Source organism: Lathyrus oleraceus, chromosome 2 (genome assembly GCF_024323335.1).
Source record: "Lathyrus oleraceus cultivar Zhongwan6 chromosome 2, CAAS_Psat_ZW6_1.0, whole genome shotgun sequence".
NCBI classification, from domain to species: Eukaryota; Viridiplantae; Streptophyta; class Magnoliopsida; order Fabales; family Fabaceae; genus Lathyrus; species Lathyrus oleraceus.
Genome location: NC_066580.1, coordinates 391,753,102 through 391,773,990, shown reverse-complemented (window position 1 = coordinate 391,773,990; position 20,889 = coordinate 391,753,102). Strand labels below are relative to the sequence as shown.

Here is a 20,889-nt window from a genome sequence, read left to right as displayed (position 1 = left end):
ATTCATCAACCCCTAAAGTGGATATTAGAATATTCTTTGCTTTCCAATCAATAGACCATTTTTTCTCATCTTTCGTATCCCATTGTGCTTCCGATTTCGGTACAACAACACCATCCGCATTGGTCATGGTTATTTCAAATGGACCATTTCGGATGGGGCTCCATACTTTTCTATCAATAAAATTGATATGGATATGCATACAATCCTTCCAATAACCATAGTTCTCGCCATTGAAAATTGGCGCTTTATTATACACCCCTTTTGGTTCGGAAGCCATAATATAATAAGAAAAATTGAAGCACAAGATAAATCGGTGCTCGTGATACCACTTGTTAGATGAGGGAAACGATCTAGAAGGGGTGGGGTGAAAATTTTCTTATAAAAGTTTTGTTTTGAAAGATATTTTCCTATGGCAGCAGAAACAAATTTGGATCGACTCTCGTATATCTAAACCGTTATTGTTAGGATCAAATATGCGTACAAACAGTAATACAAAGTATTCTAAAGATGAAAAAATCCAATCAACAAGTTCAATATAGTTTGTTTGAATATAAACCACACTTAAGATAAACGATTTCTAATGAAAAGTGAAATAAACTTGACAAGTTACCGTTACTTCAAGGCTTTCACTCGGCTGAATCTAAATTACAAAATCTTGTCCCCATCCTTTCAATTGATCCCACGGTTACCGCTACTCCTTTGCAAGAACCCATGTTCTTCAAATCCTTCCCTCGACTGAATCCAAGTTGACAAGGCTTGTGCAAAAACCTCTAAATCAACCTTTGACCTTGGAGTAAAAAACCTAAAGGATTTATCCTTGAGTCCCCCAAAGAAAACCTTAACCCAATTTGATTACACAAACCTAAATTGGACCTTATCAATCTATTCTTGCCAATAAACAATCAAAAATGATTATGTGTAGTTGATGAATGCGTCAAAAGAGGTTAAAGATGATGAGAACTTTTTGTATCTTTCAGGTTTCAATGCTTAGAAATGATGCATGAATGTGTATTTATATGTATGTGTGTGTGTAAAAGAAATAACAAACAAAACAGTTTTTCTTGGCCAAAAATACAAAATATTGAGTCAATACATGTATTTGCTCAAAACAGGATGTATTGACTCTAAATTCGAATGATTCAATAAATAAGGATAATGAGTCAATACGAAGCCCCAATGAGTAAATACATCAAAGGCATAAAAAATTGCAAAAAGATTGCTTCAGGATAAGTCGACTCATTCGCAGCTTATATTGACTCATTTGCAGCTTGTATCGATACATACAAGGCATAGATGTTTTGGTTAAAAATTGCTTTCAGATTGAGCCAACTCCAACCACTGATGAGTTGAGTCATTCGCAGCTTGTATTGACTCATTCTCAACTTGTATCAATACATACAAGGCAAAATCATTTCGTTTGAAAATCACTTAAGTATGTATCAACTCAACTTGGTATGTATAGACTCATTTACTTCCTTTTCATGAAAAATCATATTTTTTTATCATGTTATGGCCTATTGAATCTATTTTAATGATGATGCACATCTAGACAAAGACTATAAGGTCCAACATACACAAAGAGCTAAGCTACCTAGTTTTGACATCATACAAAACCTATCTAAGATAATGTTGCACTCACAATAAGATGATGAAGTACCTTTAATCCTTGGAAGACCATCAATGAAAACAACACGAATGATGATCGATGTTGACAACTAGAAAATTAGGGTCAAAGTTCAGGATGAAGAGGTAAGTTTTAATCTTTTTGAAGTTGTGAAACATTCTAAGGATAAGGGAATTTATTTTCAAATAGATTCCACTGAGGAAGCCATAAGAGAGGTAGAAAAACAACCTCATAACCCGTCTCCTCTAGAACAAGCATTAACAGACACTTATATAATGATTGGTAAAAAAGAGGAGCAAGAGGTTAGAGATAGGTTGAAAAATATGAATACCCCAATGAATATTCCTTCTAATTAAGTCCAAGTTAAAATATTATGAGAATTATCCAAGTCAGAAAACCTTAAACCGGAATTAAAATAATTACCTTCACACTTAAAGTATGTTTTCTTTGAAAAGAAAAGTAGTAAAACAGTAATAATTAGAAACTCTTTTTCCCCTGAGAAAGAAAAAAGATTAGTTCAAACCCTCAAAAGAAACAAAGAAGTTATAGGTTAGGAATTATCGTACTTAAAGGAATCCTCTCATCTAATTGAATGCATAAAATCATGATGGAAGAAAATGCCAAACCTATAGCTCAACCTCAAAGACATTTGAAATCCAGTATGAAAAAAGTTGTTAGGAAAGAAGTAATATAACTAATAGAAGCAGGAATGATATACCCAATTTCAAATAGTACTTGGGTAAGTCCTATATAATTAGTACCCAAGAAAGAAGGAATGGCGATGATTAAAAATGAGAAAAATGACTTAACCCAAACTTGAACAATCATCAGATGGAGAATGTGCATAGATTACAAAAAGCTTAATCAAGCTACTCCAAAAGACCATTTCCCATTATCTTTCACGGGCCAAATGTTGGAAGGATTAGCTAGCCTAACTTTCTACTATTTCCTGGATGGGTATTCTAGATATAACCAGATAACGATAAATTTAGAGGATCACAAAAAACTTTGTTCACTTGTCCTATCAGAATATTCACTTACAAAATAATGCCTTTTGGGTTATGCAATGCTCCTACCATTTTCAGCATTATATGCAAGCTATTTTCTTTGATATGATTGAGAAATACATCGAAGTCTTCATGGATGACTTCTCAGTATTTGGATCTTCATTTGATGCATGTATGCACACACAATCTGGACGTTGTGCTAAAAAGATGCGTCGAGACTAATCTAGTTTTGAATAGGGAAAAATGTCATTTCATGGTAAGATAAGGGATTGTACTCGAACACAAAATATCTGCCAAAGAAATTCAAGTAGATAAAGTAAAAGTATAAGTGATTTAGAAACTTCCACCACTAACAAATGTCAAAAGAATCAAGAGTTTTCTTGAACACACATAATTCTATAGAAGATTTATCAAAGGCTTTTCAAGGATGGAAAAACCATTGAGCAACATTCTTAATAAATATAAGTCTTTTCTATTTGATGATTCCTATTTACATGCTTTTAATAAATTAACCTATAATCACTGCACCTGACTGGAAACTTGATTTCAAATTAATGTTTGATTCTAGTGATTATGTAGTAGGTGCAGTACTAGGACAAAGAAAATCTAAATTTTTCCATGCAATAGATTATGCAAGCAAATTTTTGAATGAAGTACTAGTCAATTATGCCACAACTGAGAAAGAATTGTTAACAATAGTGTACGCACTGGAAAACATTTAGATCATATTTGATTGGTTCAAAAATAGTTATCTATACTGACCCTACATATATCAAGTACATAATGAATAAACCTAATTCCAAACCTTGCCTAGTTCTATGGATGCTCTTACTTAAAGAGTTTTAGATAGATATAAAATACAAAAAAGGATCAGAAAACATGGTAGCTGACCACCTATCTCGGTTAGTAAACATACAAATAACCAATCGAGAGAAAAAAAGTGTTAGAAGAATTCCCACATGAGAAAATACTCATGGTACAGCAAAGACCATGGTTTGTCGACATGGACAATTACAAAGTTATTGGATTCTTCTAGAGGATATGAACTCGCACTAAAGGAAGAAATTCCGCAAGTACACAAAACAATATGTGTGGGATGATCCTTATTTTTTCAAAATGGTAACAAATAACCTTTTAAGGAGATGTGTGAGCAATAAAGAGGTAGAAAGTATAATCTGTCATTGTCATAACTCTACATACAGAGGAAACAACAATGGAGAATGTACCACAACCAAAGTCTTACATTCAGGTTTTTATTAGCCATCCATATTCAAAGATACACACAAACACACACAAAACTGTGACCATTGTTAAAGAATCAAGAAAATTTCCAAAAATAATGAGACGCCACTACAAAAAGTATACTGGAAGTAGCGGTTTTTTATTGTTGGGCAATATACTTTGTGGGACCTTTTCCACCCTCACATGAAAATAACTACATTTTAGTAGTCGTAGATTACACATCCAAATGGGTTGAAGCAATTGCATCTCCCAAATAAGATGGAAGGATTATGGTAAGATTTCTAAAGAGGAATTTTATTCCTCATTTTGGAACACCCAGAATAATCATTAGTGATTGAGGATCCCATTTTTATAACAACCATCTGACAAAGGTACTTGAGCATTATGGGTTAAGACACAAAGTAGCATGACCATACCACCCCCAAACCAATGGTAAAGCATAAGTTTCCAATAGGGAAATAAAGAGAATATTAGAAGTAAAAAAGAACGTCTTTATCAAGAAGAGATTGGTCATTAAAATTGGATGAAGAATTGTTGGCCTATCACACAATAATCAAATATGTTATAGCTCTAACACCATTTTAAATGGTACAAGGAAAATCCCTTCATCTTCTAGTTGAGTTAGAACACAAAGCCTATCAGACACTTAAATTCCTGAATTTTGACCTATCTGTAGTAAGAGAGAAAAGGAAGTTAAAGCTATATAGGTTATATAAATTAAGAAGTCAAGCATATGAATCATCCAAACTCTACAAAGAAAAGGTAAAGAAATGCCATGATTATTGCTTGATAAGGAAAAAATTCAAATCGGGAGAACCGGTCATTGTATTTAACTTTAGATTTAAACTATTCCCCGTAAAATTAAAGTCAAAATAGTCATGACCTTTTAAAGTAAAGGCAGTGAAGTCTCGTGGAATAGTAGAAGTAGAAGGTCCATCATCTCAAGTAAAATGGGTTGTAAATGGTCACAGACTGAAACCATACCTTGGTAAAAATGAAAACAACATCATTGTCATACCACTAGAGGATCCGTAAAAGAAAAAATTCTTTGAGCCAATAACATTAAACAAGCTCTTATTAGGTGGCCACCCGATCTTAGTTTAGATAGTTTTTATCCATGTTCATAGAAATTCCATTAACTGAACACCATGCATATGTTACTCTGTTACATCAATCCATTAGATATGAATTTCAAAATGACATAGAAAAACAAGTTTTGGTGTTGTCATAGAGGGTGCGCTAAGCGCACCACACAGTGCACCTAACGTAAATTGAAGCAGAGGCGAGCTAACTACCACCAAGTGCGCCTAGCGTAGTGATCAGTGCATTTTGGATGCACGTTCTTCCATGTTTGTACTTAAGCATTTCTTCGGTTTGCTTTGATTATTTTTATGTTTTAATGTGTTTTCATAATTTATGTTGTTTTTGCACTTATTTAATTTTCGTATTTAATTTTCAGCATTAGCAGCTTTCGCGAGAAAAATCATATCTTGAGCTAGGAGCATCGGATTGAGACGTGCTATCAGTCGATGGAAAGCTAAGAAAAAGATCTACAACTTTTGTTCAGAAGTCGAGAGCTGAATCAGATTGTAGCAGGACCAGAAAATTCGTTGAAGTTGTAGCATTAGTTTTATTTAAGTTTTGGGTCATTAGTTTTGGGTTTGGGTTATGTTTTCGATCCAGTTGGGTTGTAAACCAAATTCCTTGTTTTCCATATACCTAGCAACCGCATAACAGGAGGATTATCACTATTCACGAAATACTTGAAAGCTTTGGCAAGAATTCTCATGAAGAACTAATCGATCCAAACAATTTGCTGTATTCGGATTCCGATACCTTGAGATTTTAGTAATTCTTATTCAGGTTTTTTATTCCTTTCAATATTAATATATGTATTTTGTTTGCTTAATCCGATTTACATATGCTATATTGATTTAATCCGATTGATTGTGTGATCCTAACTATAGTCACGATTTCGTTTGCTTAATTCGTTATCGAGTCCGTTTAATTCATGTTTGCTTAATTCATGAAACTTAATCCCGTTTGCTTAATTCGGATAATAGGAACATACAACTTATACTATCAATTGCACTTGTCAGTTGATATTATAATCGAATAGGAATAGTTAATCTGCGGTTGGAATTACGATAGTCGATGATAGGCAAAGACCGAATTAGTAAATTGTTGCTACAGCTTATTTCAATAATCACTTATTTTAATCTATTTCTTTAATTGAATCCTAAACCAACCAAAACCCCATTAATCGTTACTATCATTGGTTAATTCATTCAAGAATCCTTGTGAGAACGATAATCTGAGTCAATTTGTCGTTAACTACGTTTTGTCAAAAATACTCGTTTTTGATCCGCGCGCGACAGCGGATCAAATTGGCGTCGTTGCCGGGGATTCTTGTCGAATTAGTCAATAGTTTAGTTTTAAGTATTGTGTGCTTTGTTGTTCTGCAATTTCCTATTATTTTTCCGAATTTTTCTACAGTTTCACGTTCGGAGTTGCGTGTAGAGTCAGAAAAAACCGGTTTTTGGAAAATTTGTGTTTGATTGTATAAGTTTTTTGCCTACTGGAAATAGAAAAATCGTGAGATCAATACCTCTGACGTCAAATTTGCCAAATTCCTTGTTTTTCTATTTTTAATTATTTTTTTACTGTTTTCATAGTGTCGAAAAAATCCAAAAAAAATCTCAAATTTTTTATTTCACGTCATTAGAGTAAGTTTGGTACTTTTGTATTTTTCTGAATTTATTTTAATCGTTTTTCTTCTTTCTATTTGTTTTTGTCTATTTCGGACATAGTTGTATTTCTGTGTTTTTTTTATTACATGGATGATCAAAGAACATTAAGGCAGTTTGCTGCTCCTGATGCTAATTATAATGAATTTTGTATTGAATATTCTGATGTTTCGGTTCCTTTTGAATTGAAATCTGGTTTAATACACTTGTTTCCAAGGTTTAGTGGTCTTGCAGGTGAGGATCCGCATGAGCATCTGAAGGAATTTGAGGTTGTGTGCTCTGCACCTTCTGGACCTTCACTAGAAGATATTGTCAAACAAATGGCTGCAAATAATCTTCAGTTTCAACAACAAGTAGATTCTACTTTAAAGATTTTGCAAACACAGATTGGGCAGCTTGCCACTTTGGTGAATGTCATGCAGCAAGCTGAAGGATCAAACCAACAACCCTTGGAAGAACATTCTGTTTTTCAAATAGATTTGATTTCTAAAATTGTTGATGATACTTGTAGTGATTTGTTTGCATCTGATTTTCCATCATTGTCTGGTTTTGATGATGTTTATTCTTGTGATATTTGTACTGAAACTAAAATTTGCTCTGTTTGTGTTGAAATTGAGGCTGCCTTGCAAGTTGATATTCTTACTGCAGATGAGGTTGCAAATAAAGTTGTTCATGTAGATAAAGCTCTTGACATCCCGGCTGCCCCAAACACTCCTTCTATTGAGCAGCCACTTTCCCTCGAGTTGAAGCAACTTCCCGAAAATATGAAATATGCTTATTTAGAGATGAATGAAAAACTACCGGCTATAATTTCTTCTAACCTTGATTTCGATCAAGAAAATAAGCTTTTGCAGGTTTTAAGGAAGCATAAAAAGGCATTTGGTTGGACATTGGCTGACATTCCAGATCAGATCACCTTCACGTGTCCATTTGACACTTTTACTTTTAGAAGATTCTTTGATCCTGGAATAAAAGGCGAAGATACTAATAAAAATTTCAAGTTCAATGGACATTACCCAAAGCTATTCCATGACAGCCCCACTTTGGAAGAAGAAAATGTAGAATATATCTCTTTGGGAAAGGCTGCTTATGTGATCACCTATCCTTCTTGACTACTCGGATGTGTTCTTTCCTCTCTCTTCTCTCTCTTATTTTATGTTTGTTTCTTTCATTGAGGACAATGCATATTTTAAGTGTGGGGGAGGGAATACTTTATTTTCTTTGTTTTTGTTCTTTGTTTTGTTTTGTTTTTGTTTTCTTTCTAAAAAAAATGCAAAAAAAAATTGCGTTTTTGTTGAAAGTTTTAGGCTATAGAATAATTTGAGGTTGGTTTGTAGAGACTTGGGAAAAGTTCACAAGATCGGTATCGTTTTAACACCTTAAATCTCCTAAATATGAAAATCATTTTGAATACTTGTTATGACATAGCCTTGAGTTCTCATTTTTCTTATAGCTCTTGAGTAGTTTATTTCAGCAGTCAGCACCATCTCACACGCACTTTACGCAGGGAAGCCGATGAATATAAGTGAGTGCTCTGAAGAAAAAAAAGGAATGCACCTTCTAAGTTTGGTGACCCTCACCCGGTCACTTAACCCAATAGATGTAGAACCTTCAAAAAAAATAATTTGAAAATAAGACTAGTTGTCAGTTGGTTCAGCGGTTTCTAGTACTGAACTTGGTAGGGCGGATTACGGTCCGATCCCCCGCAACTACAACTGAATAAGCAAAGGGTTATGCCACGTAGGTACTAGAATCCTGTGTAAAAAGGATCAGAGCCACTAACCGGTCGCCTTGCTATGGGTGTGTGGAGATAACGGACTTAATGTGATTGCGCCTGAATGAAAAAGAGCAAAAAGAAGGATGAGTAAGTTAGGCTTTAACATAATAACATGATTCGAGTTGATTTGTGTATTCAGGAGGTTTATGACTGCACAATTGTGGGTTAGTGTTCCTACGATATCCTTAGTGTGCAAGATTAGTACCTATCGATGCAAACTTAACCGAAGATGACTTGTAGCCTAGAATGAGTAACCGTTGATGTGTCTGTGTTTTGTTTTGTTTTTCATTTTGCTCGGAGTGCAAAAGTTCAAGTGTGGGGGAATTTGATCGGTGCATTTTGGATGCACGTTCTTCCATGTTTGTACTTAAGCATTTCTTTGGTTTGCTTTGATTATTTTATGTTTTAATGTGTTTTCATAATTTATGTTGTTTTTGCACTTATTTAATTTTCGTATTTAATTTTCAGCATTAGCAGCTTTCGCGAGAAAAATCATATCTTGAGCTAGGAGTATCGGATTGAGACGTGCTACCAGTTGATGGAAATCTAAGAAAAAGATCTACAACTTTTGTTCAGAAGTCGAGAGCTGAATCAAACTGTAGGAGGGCCAGAAAATTCGTTGAAGTTGCAGCATTAGTTTTATTTAAGTTTTGGGTCATTAGTTTTGGGCTTGGGTTATGTTTTCGATCCAATTGGGTTGTAAACCAAATTCCTTGTTTTCCATATACCTAGTAGCCACATAACAGGAGGATTATCACTATTCACGAAATACTTGAAAGCTTTGGCAAGAATTCTCATGAAGAACTAATCGATCCAAACAATTTGATGTATTCGGGTTCTGATACCTTGAGATTTTAGTAATTCTTATTCAGGATTTTTATTCCTTTCAATATTAATATATGTATTTTGTTTGCTTAATCCGATTTACATATGCTATATTGATTTAATTCGATTGATTGTGTGATCCTAACTATAGTCACGATTTTATTTGCTTAATTCGTTATCGAGTCCGTTTAATTCATGTTTGCTTAATTCATGAAACTTAATCCCGTTTGCTTAATTCGGATAATAGGAACATACAACTTATACTATCAATTGCGCTTGTCAGTTGATATTATAATCGAATAGGAATAGTTAATCTGCGGTTGGAATTACGATAGTCGATGATAGGCAAAGACCGAATTAGTAAATTGTTGCTACAGCTTATTTCAATAATCACTTATTTTAATCTATTTTTTTAATTGAATCCTAAACCAACCAAACCCCCATTAATCGTTACTATCATTGGTTAATTCATTCAAGAATCCTTGTGAGAACGATAATCCGAGTCAATTTGTCGCTAACTACGTTTTGTCAAAAATACTCAATTTTGATCCGCGCGCGACAGCGGATCACGTAGCTTGATCACACTAGTGGGCTATGCGAGGAATTTGGGGCTGGGCGGGGACATATTTGAAGGAGAATAGCGATCCAAAACGTAGCGGAAATTAAAATTTTCTCCTTTAGTGATCCTTACGAATGAGCATGATCAAGGCTAGAATCGTTACCTCTTGCGGCGATTGAAACCTTTGATGCAGATCTAAGGAGTGATCACGAACGTTGAATGGTGACAACGCCTCTACTCAGTCCACACGAACGGATTCCTTCAATCTTAGTGCTAGCTTCTACAAATGAAGGCTTTGAGTGAGAGAGAGAGAGAGAGAGAGAGAGAGAAACGAAAATTTCAACTGAACAAATGCTTCTGCACAAGGGTTCTATTTATAGAACCACTTGTGTGGGCTGCAAGCTAAAAAGCACACTTAAGTGTATGTGGCCCATATCTTATGATATGCCAAAATCACTTAAGCGCGTGGTACCTTACCATATTTCGTATTCTACTTAAGTACACCGTACCTTACGATGTTCTACAATTCACTTAAGTGCATCGTACCTTACGGTGTTCCTTATTTACTCTATCTCTCATCAATCCATCCTTTTGTGTGTGACCTTGTAGGTTTTCGCGACATTAGCAATTATATTAAATCACGTATTTAACATAATAAACAGTGAGCGGTATCTAGCAACACATCATTGCTATCCAAGACACGAAAATGTCATGTGATATGACAAATCCTTTTATGATAATACTTATGTGTACAATTACCCTTTTGCCCCTATGTCTATATCGAACACAAGACATAGACTGTGTCATCCTTGTCTAGTTTAATATTGGGCCCGTAGACATTTATCCTATTACGCAGGATGGGCAAATTCCATCTAGGTCACTCATGTCCCTCAGCATGCTTCGTGGAGTACCCATCAACTGTCTTTATGGTCATCCAGTTACGGGCAACGTTTGATCAACAATAAAGCACTCGACTCTACATCTAGGGTCCATAGTGGTTTCAGGTCGAAGGGTGGTATACACCACTATCATCATGCGAATAACTTATGACACTTTGCATAACATTCTATATGGTATTCTCGTAGCGGGTCAATCCAGTATAAATATTACTCCTAATATTCATACATATGTTCAAGACTTGATAACTTCTTATCCATGATCCATGAGATGTGATCATCAGTCTATATACATAATAGTCTTAATGCTTTAATGTTATCCCACTTCACAACAAAGCTCGACTACGGATACTTTAAGAATAACGTCCTTATGTTTAATGGGATCTCATGATTAAGTCACACTTGATACATTAAACGGACTATCTATTCTAGGGACTTTATTAATCAAACATAATAAAGAAAAATCCTATTATTATTAATAAATAATTCGATAGAAGTACCAAAAGTATTGGCCTCTAGGGCTTACACCAACAATATTTTCAACACTTATTATTTTGTTATCTGAGTACACACAAATATTTTCTACAGATTATCCAAACTAAACCTATACCTGTTTATTTTAAATTATTTTCATATTTAAGTGTCATTTTTTTCTTCAAAAAGTACTCCCAAAAGAAGTTTGTCCATAAATGATTTAGTTAATGATAAAAAATTCATGGAACCACCAACAAAGGTTGACTACAAAAGGTCCCAGATTAAAATGGCATGAAAACATATTTTGTTCTCTTAAAATGCTTCATTCATAATTGATGCCTAACTATATGTAAAGTATAGTATGATTTATAATTATTTGCTTCATTCAAAGTTTGTTTTTTCTAATGTATAGAGAAAACATGTTGACATAAGTCAAGAATTGTAAAGACTGCCCAAGTGAGAAGTGTGCAACCTCATGTTTTACTTAAATACTCAAAGTAGACATGCGCAATAACTAAGTAGACTTTGCATTAGTCTTGCTAATTACTTAATGTGTTTGGAAGTCATGAATATGATCAAGGCATTATTTGTATCGAGTGACGAAACTACTTGACCTAAAAATCCTAGATTGTAAGGGTTAGAATCCTTTGACAAACCGCTTTGATTCGTACAATGAAAGTTATTTTGTTCCTTAAAAGTTACGAACCTTAGCCAAATTTGAAAAGAAAATCAATGTTCATTACCATATCTTAAGGATATGAGAGAAAGCAAAAACCAAGGGTATTGTAAAAACAAAAGTTAAGAGTAAAGAAGGACAAATACATGAAAAGAAATACCTTACACTCTCTTATCTTTAAACTTTTGAATCCAAAGAAAAACCAATATTTCTTTGTACGCCATCAATGTTACAACCTAAAGAAATACCTTAGTGATCCATAACTAATGATATATATTATGATAATGTTGAGACAAAATACAAAGTATTACTATAGTATATGCATTGTCTAAATTTTTTGGGAAACACTAACCAGTGAGAGATACTCATTAAGATCACGATTTTGATGATTGGTCAACTATTAATTTAGACATGTTTTGAAAAACCTTACTTTGGTCAACCAAATTATTCATCTATATACTATGGTTCATGGATATTCATGATATTGATTATGAAATTGCATTTGAAAAAGAACATTATGCCATAAATACAATTTCAAAACTCTTGACCCAAAATTAGTCAATCTATCAAAAGAAACATACAGAGAGAGTTCTTCTACAATCTCTTCTTCCAAAGTCGGGTTCTCATGGAGTAGCTTTGGGTAGTGTCCATTGACCTTGAAATTTTGATTAGTGCATTTGCCTTGTATTCCAGGATCAAAGAAGAATCTTCGATAAGTAAAAGTGTTGAATGGGCACGTGAAAATGATCTCATTTTTCATAACATCAAGAATCAAAGGATTACAGGGCTGCCTCACTACTTTTGTTTCATCTTTAAGTGAGATCCTATGCATACATATGGATGGGCTAATATCACGAGTGTCAGCCAAGGTCCATCCAATTCCCTTCTTATGTTTCTGCTTAAGTTGAAGCTTTGATGAATAATACGAATCCTCGGGAAGTGGTTTAGGCTCTAAAGAATGTGGTTGTTCAATGGATGGTATGTTTGGGGCAGTTGGGATGTCAAGAGCTTCAGTTACATAAACAACTTCATTTACATTGTCACCTTGCAATGAAACATCAATCTCAGCACAAAGGTTAGTGTTAGTACAATCATCACATGAGTAAATATCATCAAAACTAGAAAAAGTTAGAAAATCAGCTGAAAACTAATCAGAATAAGCTTCATCAACAACTTCAAAAAGCAACTCTATTTGAAAAACAAAATGCTCTTCCTCGTCAATCTTCTTATTTTTCAGTACTCTTTGTGGGAAAGGGATTGGTGATACATACTTTTTTTCAACCTCAACAACAATAGAAGGTTCGGGTTTATTTTCAAGTGTTACACTAACAATTATTTTATTTTTTCTAGGGATGGTTCTGTAACTTTTTTGGATCTCAAGGAAATTGCACTCACATTAAGGTCTTTTGGATTAACTATTGTTTGGGCATGTAGTTGGTTTGATCCTTGAGCTTGTTGCATGGCATTCATCGAAGTGGCAAGCTGTCCAATTTGTGTTTGCAAAGTCTGAATACTATAATTTGTTTGCTACTGAAATTGGAGACTATTTACAATCATTTTCTTGACAAGTTCCTCTAGTGAAGGTTCAGAAGATGAAGAGATAGTTACTTTTGGAGGGTTATATGGTGGTGGTGGGGGTGGTGGTGGAAGGGGTAGCATCAATTGTTTCACTAAAGAGGTAAGTTCATCAATTCTGGTTTCTAGAGCTTTGTTGGAAGAAGAAACCTGAATCTCATTCACACCTTTTGCTTGGACCATAGAATTATCACTTGTTGTGAACTGCTGGGAGTTAAGTGGCATGTTCTCAATCAAGGATTTGGCAACAGCTGGAGTCCTATCAACAAGTGCTCCACCACTACCAACATCTAAAATGTTTATTTCCATTGGTAGCAACCCCTCATAAAAGTATTATATTAGTAATTGTTCATAAATCTGGTGGGGAGGACAACTCGACACTAACTGCTGGAACCTCTCCCAGTATTCAACCAATAATTCCATGTCAACCTGATTAATACCACATATTTCTTTTCTGATTGAAGAAGCTCTTGAAGCAGGGAAAAATCTTTCTAAGAAGATTTTCTTCATATTATTCCAACTTGTAATAGAATTTGGCTCAATGGTATATAACACACAACCTGAAATTCTTTTAGATGTCTATGCGGATCGTCACCTGCAAGACCATTAAACCTTGGCAACAAGTGTATTAAACCAAAATTAAATTTGAAAGGTACAGTAGCAACATGATATTTAATACACAAAACATTATAATCAACATCAGGGGAAACAAGTTCTTTCAGAGTTCTTTGGTCAACCATGTTAAACTCAATAGAAAAGAAAAAAAAATCAACAAACAATGAGAAAACACAACTAATCCAGCAATGCAGCAACAAACAGAAAAATACCGACAATGTCCCTATTAAGCAACAACAATTGAAATACGAAAAAAAAACAATTAAAATAGAAGAAAAAAATACAAAAATACAAAAATTAATCTAATAAAGTCAATTAGAATTTTGAGATTTTTTTCGGAATTTTCTGAAACTACCAAAAAAGAAAAAAATCATAAAAAAATAGAAAAATAAGGAATTTCAGATTTTTAGGACAACATCCATTATTTAGTTTCCAAATAGAGGCTTTTGATCCTTGATTTTTTTCCTAATGAATCGATAAATAAAAGAATCGAAATAATTTGAGATAATTTTCTTAAAAACAATTTTTTATATTCTAAAACGTGAAAAAGGTCAGAACGCAAGAATGCTGGGGCAAGAATGCTGAAACATAACACCTATGACTATAATAATTGTTAAAATCTACAAGAGTCCCCGGCAACGGCACCAATTTGATCCGCTGTCGCACACGGGTCAAAAACGAGTAATTAAGAACGGTAGTTTAGGGAAGCGACACTCGAGTATCGTATCGCAAGAACTTTTGATAAATTAACCAAATAAGAAAACAAAATAGGGGTTTTGATTCAATTAAGAATAAGTGGTTATAAAATGTGATTATTAAAAGTGATTATGAAATAAGCTGATCTACTGGGTTGGTTTCCTAACTTATCATTGGTTAATATAATTTTCATGCCCTAAGCGGATTCTAATCCCTTTTTGACTACGGTAACAATAACAAGCGCATTAATACTAATATATGATATGTTTTCCTAATTTCTGAATTAAGCAAACAGGTTAAGCACACGTGAATTAAGCAAACACGATTATGGAACATATATCAATCGAAATTAATCAACACATATTCTATAGAACTTAAATAAAGCATACAAGACATATAACAAAATATTGAAAAGGAAAAGACATTTGATTGAAAATTAGGAAACCTCAAAGTATCGACAGAAACCGATCACAGCAGATCAACCTTGTGAACTTTAGTTCTCCATGAAATCTTCTAAGCAATATTATATCATCAAAATTCAGAATAGGATTCTGTAGTAGTGAAATATCTAATATAATAAAAGAGAAATCCGGGCCCTTATGGGATCCGACCCGAAAATTATAAAAATCGGCCTAAACTAACTATTTTAATTAAGTCTGGAACTTCAACGAATTATTTGATCCTTCTTCATTCCGACATTGCTTTTGACTTCAACATAAAACTTGTAGTTCTTTCTCTTAGTTTTCCAACACATATTAGAACGCATCAATCCGACTCCTATAGCTCAAGTTATGATTTATATAGTGACAAGGTATCAAATAATTGTTTATGCTGAAAATAAAGTACGAAAATAAAATAAAGTCAAAAATAAACTTAAATATAAAAATACACTAAAATAGTAAAAATAATAAAATAAACTATAGAGTTGTCTAAGTATAATAGTAGAAGAATATGCATCAAAATGCACTAATCATGGGGAGAGTTGATAAGTTCCAGATTTACGTTAATTATGTCGGAACTTATAGACTTGTTTCAAAAGCAACTGTTAAGAAAACCCCAATTTATTTATGAAAAGTAAGAAAATACATGTTTGGACTTTTCTTGTATGCATTAATCAAAAACATATGAAAAGAATTGGAAAACCATAAATCAGCATGCAAAAAATAGGTAAAAGAAAAATCCTGATGAATCAAGGCTTGCGAGGAACAAGCTATAGGCGCAAAATAGGGCTAGGTGCCATGACCAGGTGCAATTACTCCATGGTGAAGCAAGGCTTAGCACGCTAGTCTAAAGGGTGGTTTGTTTGGCGATCAAAAGCGATCAAGGACACGTGGAAGAAATACAGGCATTGCTTGCTGAAGAAGAAAAGTTGACTAGTCATAATGGTACAACAGGGTAGGTGTTTTAGGTGCAAGGACGATGCGCCCAACGAAAGCCTCTAAATTTTTCATATAAATAGAAGTTTTAATTTTAGTGTAAAGGGAATTTCAATGGATCGGAGGAGTATAAAATTCGAGTAGGTTTACTCAGGTCTACAATAGGAGAATAAGAAAGGAAGTCTGAAGGCAGAAGCGCGATTCATGTGATAGGGTAGATACCACTTCCAAGGTCAAATTCTCTAGAAAGACCCGCTATTACGCTAACCATGTATAAGCGTATCTAAAATTTCTAGTGTTAGGGTTAGATGTAGTCATTATATTCATGTACTAAATATGTGTCTCACCTTTAAAAAATGGGGATACGACTTTAAACCGAAGCGCGATCGCACGCTCGCAATGATGGACTGAACAGAGTCGCCACCGAACTTTATTTATTCCTAAAAAGGAAAGGGGAAATATTGATAAAACCCAAGACAAAACGACAATTATTATGGTCATCGCAACCAAATCGGGGTTCGGGAGTCGGTTACGCAAAGGGAAGGTATTAGCACCCCTCACGTCCGTTGTACTCAACGGGAACCATTAGGTTAGTTGTGTGCGTTTGTGTTAGTTGAAATATTAGGCTTTTCGAATTATTAGGTGGGAAAGAAAGAAAGGATGAGAAGAGAATGTTTTTGGATTTTTGACGAAGGACTAAACCTAAGTTTTTTATTAGTGGGCCTGACAAGATTTACAAATCCTGCTCCTACGTATCTCAAAAGAGAAATCAAGGCTTACGTAGTTTTGGGTAGAAAAATGTTTGTTTGTTGGTCGATTTTAGCGAAAGCTATATTGTATTAATCGATGAAAAACATTGTTTTACCCAAAACAGATGAGGAGTGGACGCATACCACACATCGAACGGATTTATAAATCTACATTCGGAAAAGCGTCATTTATCTCTACTCAACAATCGTGACCGAAACATTGTTTTGCATCACCTCAATATATCTTTCGTTTATGAAAAAGGTTTTTGATTAATCGCACGGCGGCGAGAAAAGAGTTTGATTGGTTGAATGTATTTTGAGTGATGGCGAGAACTTGGATGAGCGAGATATACATCTCGAATCCTAGTCTCAGGAGTGCATGGTATACACCATGTTCCATTTCCAACTTTATTGAAAGAGGTTAAGATAGGAATTAAGTATTTTTGGAATTTGATTGAGAAAGGGTTTGAAGAAACCTCAATGACAATTTTAGACGATGGCGAGAGCTAAGATAGGCGAGGCATACGTCTCGAATCTTAATCTCAGGAGTGCACGGTATACACCATGTTCCATTTCCACCTTTATTGAAAAATATTGTTTAAATAAGAATTAGGTATTTTGAGTTTTGTTGTGAAAATGACTTGACCCTAGATCAAGTATTGATGGACGTTTAAGAGAAATTTGAATGAGTGTTTGAGAGAAAACAAAGTGGATAAATTTGGATGATGGCGAGAGCTAGGATTGGCGAGATATACATCTCGAATCCTAGTCTCAGGAGTGCGTGGTATACACCACGTTCCACTTCCATCTTTATTGAAAAGGTCTTAACTATGAATTAATATTTTTTGAGTTTTTATTAGAAAGAATGGCTTGACGTTGAATCAAGCGTTAGGTGAAAGTTTGAAAGAAAGGGAATAGAATAGGAGGGAGAAATGAATTGATTTGTTTATTGAGAAAATACTCGATGTTGGATCGAGTCATATTTTTTGTATTTTTTGGAAATGGTTGATTTTATTCTTGTGTTAGTATCTAACTAAACAGTCAAACAAATAAAACAGTACAAAATTATTACACATCGGGGAGTGGGGTACATTTTGTCAAATGGGGATTCAAAATCATGAAATAATTAAATCGGGCCCAAACAACAAATGATGCAAAGTATGAGTGTAAGTGCAAGAGAACCGGCTCATTGTAAGAAAGCCCAAGAGTAAGCTATGTGAGGTTGATGGCGACGCTTAAAAAGCAATCGACTTACAAGGGTATGGAAATGGGCTCGACATTGAATCGAGAAAAGTGTGATTTTAATAGTTTAAAGCGGTTTGAATGGATGATGAAATTAAAGGAAAACCAAACTTGTGTTATTAAACAATAATGAAACTGTGAGTATAGGAGAAATTATAATAAAACATAAACATGAAAAAAATGAATACTAAAAGAAATAAAATGCTATAAAGGGGTATCGAACCCACTCCACTGAAGACCACAAAACTACCCTCTCTCCACTAGACCACTTATGATTATTTATAATTTAAATAACAACTTAGATATATAAACCAGAATAGATTACAGTATGAATTAAAATAAAAATAAAAATGGGGTGGTCTATTTAATGGATGATTAATTAAAATAAAATGGAGGAATCCCACAAGGTGACCCTAGTCGCCTGGCTGTTGGGTTCAAAATATTAAGGATTGGGAACACAAACTAGCATTTAACTAAAACTAATACCAACAAACCACAGTTAATGACCAATTGAGAAATCTAAACGGTCACTTAGTGGGATTCAATTGTCTGCTTAATAAAGAGCAAATACAAAAAAATACAAAAAAAGTAAAAGTGAACTCAGTCGTCCTCCATCCTCACCTTCGTTCTCAGACTCTCTCTATCTCACACCTCCCTCAAACTCTTCAATCGCGTCTCTCTCACAATCACTCACCTCTCTCAGTCGCTCTCAAAATCGCTCACAAGATTGCTCTCTCAAACGCGCTTACACTTTCGCTCACCCTCAATCATTCATCACCTCTCAGGCTCTCTCTCACAATCTCACATCCCAAAGGCGAAATACAACAGAGATTTAAAAGGAAAATCCCAAACGAAAGCTCACCTTTGACGGTGATTCGGTGGCTCAGGTAACGATTGAATCCTCTCACTGATTTTGCTTTGATTTTAGGATTAGGGTTTTCTGTTTCTCCGATTTCGTCCGCCTCTCCAATTTTTTCGTCGTCCTCTACTGATTCTCTTCCTCTCTATTTATGTTCTGCAGCTTTAGGGTTTTCGGTTTGGTATGGAGTTCAAAAGAGTATCTCTGTAAACTACTTTTGATGTGCTCAGAATCGGATTGGTCTCTTTGATGTTAGATTCGAAAATGGTATTCTGAACTCATGCTTTCTTCTTCGTTTTTGTCTTAACTCTGTTTTGGGTATTTTTTCCGAATTTTACTGCCTTGCTAATTGCTCTGTGTTATTGCAGTGAAAAAAATATTGAAGATTCAAAGGAGGTTTCGGTTTTGATCACAGCTTTGGATTACTATTAGGGAAGTTTGATGGATATCATTTGGATTGAAATCCGTTGGATAGTTGGCAATTCGGTTGGGATTATTGGAGATTGAAACAGGAAACCGAATTATATTATCCCCTTCTTGAAAGTTGCAAATTTTATTCTATCATTTATCAGCTTGTTACAGGTTGTGCCTTACCCTTCGTTGCTTGTTGCAGATAAAACCATGGCTAAATATGCTCCTCAAGCTGCAAATAACCTTGGTGAAGACTTTTACAAAGTAATATTGCAAGAAGAACCCTTCAAGTCAACAACGGTATGCAAACGATGGTTATAGTGTATACTGCGAGTTCGCTTTTATGAGTTTTTTTGAATTTTTAGTTTAAGCTTTTTTCTTCATTGGCTTCAGGTGGGATCAATGCTGAAATTATACCGATGGGCACCTTTTGTTCCAGTTGCAAAAAATAGTGCTATGTTGACCGTCTTACTGCTTCTCTCAAAATATCGGCTAAGGAATGTACCGGTGATAGAACCTGGTAATCCAAACATTGTAAACTTCATTACTCAGTCAGCAGTTGTCCAAGGCACAAAAGGATGCAGAGGAAGAGATTGGTTCGACAGCATTGCAGCCAGACCTCTATCTGATCTTGGACTTCCTTTTATGTCTACTGATAAGGTAACAATTTTCATTCAAATTTTTTATAGCTTCCCTCTGCTCGGAGGTTTAAACACATCTTATTTCTTCTTGTTTAGGTTATTAGTGTCCAGAGCAATGAATTGATTCTTGAAGCTTTCAAGATTATGAGGGATCATCAAATTGGTGGTCTTCCTGTTGTAGAGGGGTCGACTAAAACAATTGTTGGAAATTTGAGCATTAGAGACATCAGATACTTGTTGCTAAAGCCTGAAATCTTCTCCAATTTCAGGTAAGACTAAGAGGCAAACCAGGAACTGAAATGTTCTCCTTCACCATCTCTTTATTTTGACTTTCAGGAACCTCACAGTCATGGATTACATGAAGAAAATTGTCTCAGCATCCTATGAACCTGGAACTTCTTAGAGCAATGAATTTGATGGTCCTCACTGCGCTCTTGATTTAGAATTCTTGCAGCATTTGGTATCTTGTGAAGTATATCATGATCTGTTGCCCTCATTCCATACCAACGGGAGCCATTCACATTAACTGTTGATACGTTTTTGCGGTATTCTGCTACCGAAAGTCCAAGCAAGAACAAGAATCATGCTTAAAGTGATGAAAGCGATGGCGATCCCTCACGACAATCTCATGGTCAAAGGCTTCGGAGGTTAGCTTTACTACGGTATGACAATCATTACATATACGCAAATTCTTTATTATTCTGAATCTTCCTCTGCTGATTCTTTTGTAACCGTAACTTCCATTTCTTCCTCTCCGAAGAGAGTTGTTGAATCAACAGTTACAACCCCATGAAGATTCAAACAAATTTTCACTTTAATCTTTTCTTTTTCACCATTTTCAGGTTTTACTTAGAATGTAAGTTTGAAAATTTGTCATGGCAAGCTGTATTGTGAGGCA

The 20,889-nt window shown here is 34.7% G+C and overlaps 1 protein-coding gene across 1 annotated transcript; it reads left to right on the top strand.

Moving 5' to 3' along the window:
• Positions 1–6,709: 6,709 nt before the first annotated feature.
• Positions 6,710–20,419, top strand: LOC127123400 (SNF1-related protein kinase regulatory subunit gamma-1-like). Its single transcript, XM_051053621.1, has 7 exons — positions 6,710–6,815; positions 19,009–19,120; positions 19,308–19,341; positions 19,522–19,650; positions 19,744–20,010; positions 20,088–20,262; positions 20,294–20,419. Exons 1-7 carry the CDS (start codon positions 6,710–6,712, stop codon positions 20,392–20,394), a joined length of 924 nt encoding a protein of 307 aa, XP_050909578.1. The 3' UTR covers positions 20,395–20,419.
• The last annotated feature ends 470 nt before the right edge of the window (positions 20,420–20,889 follow it).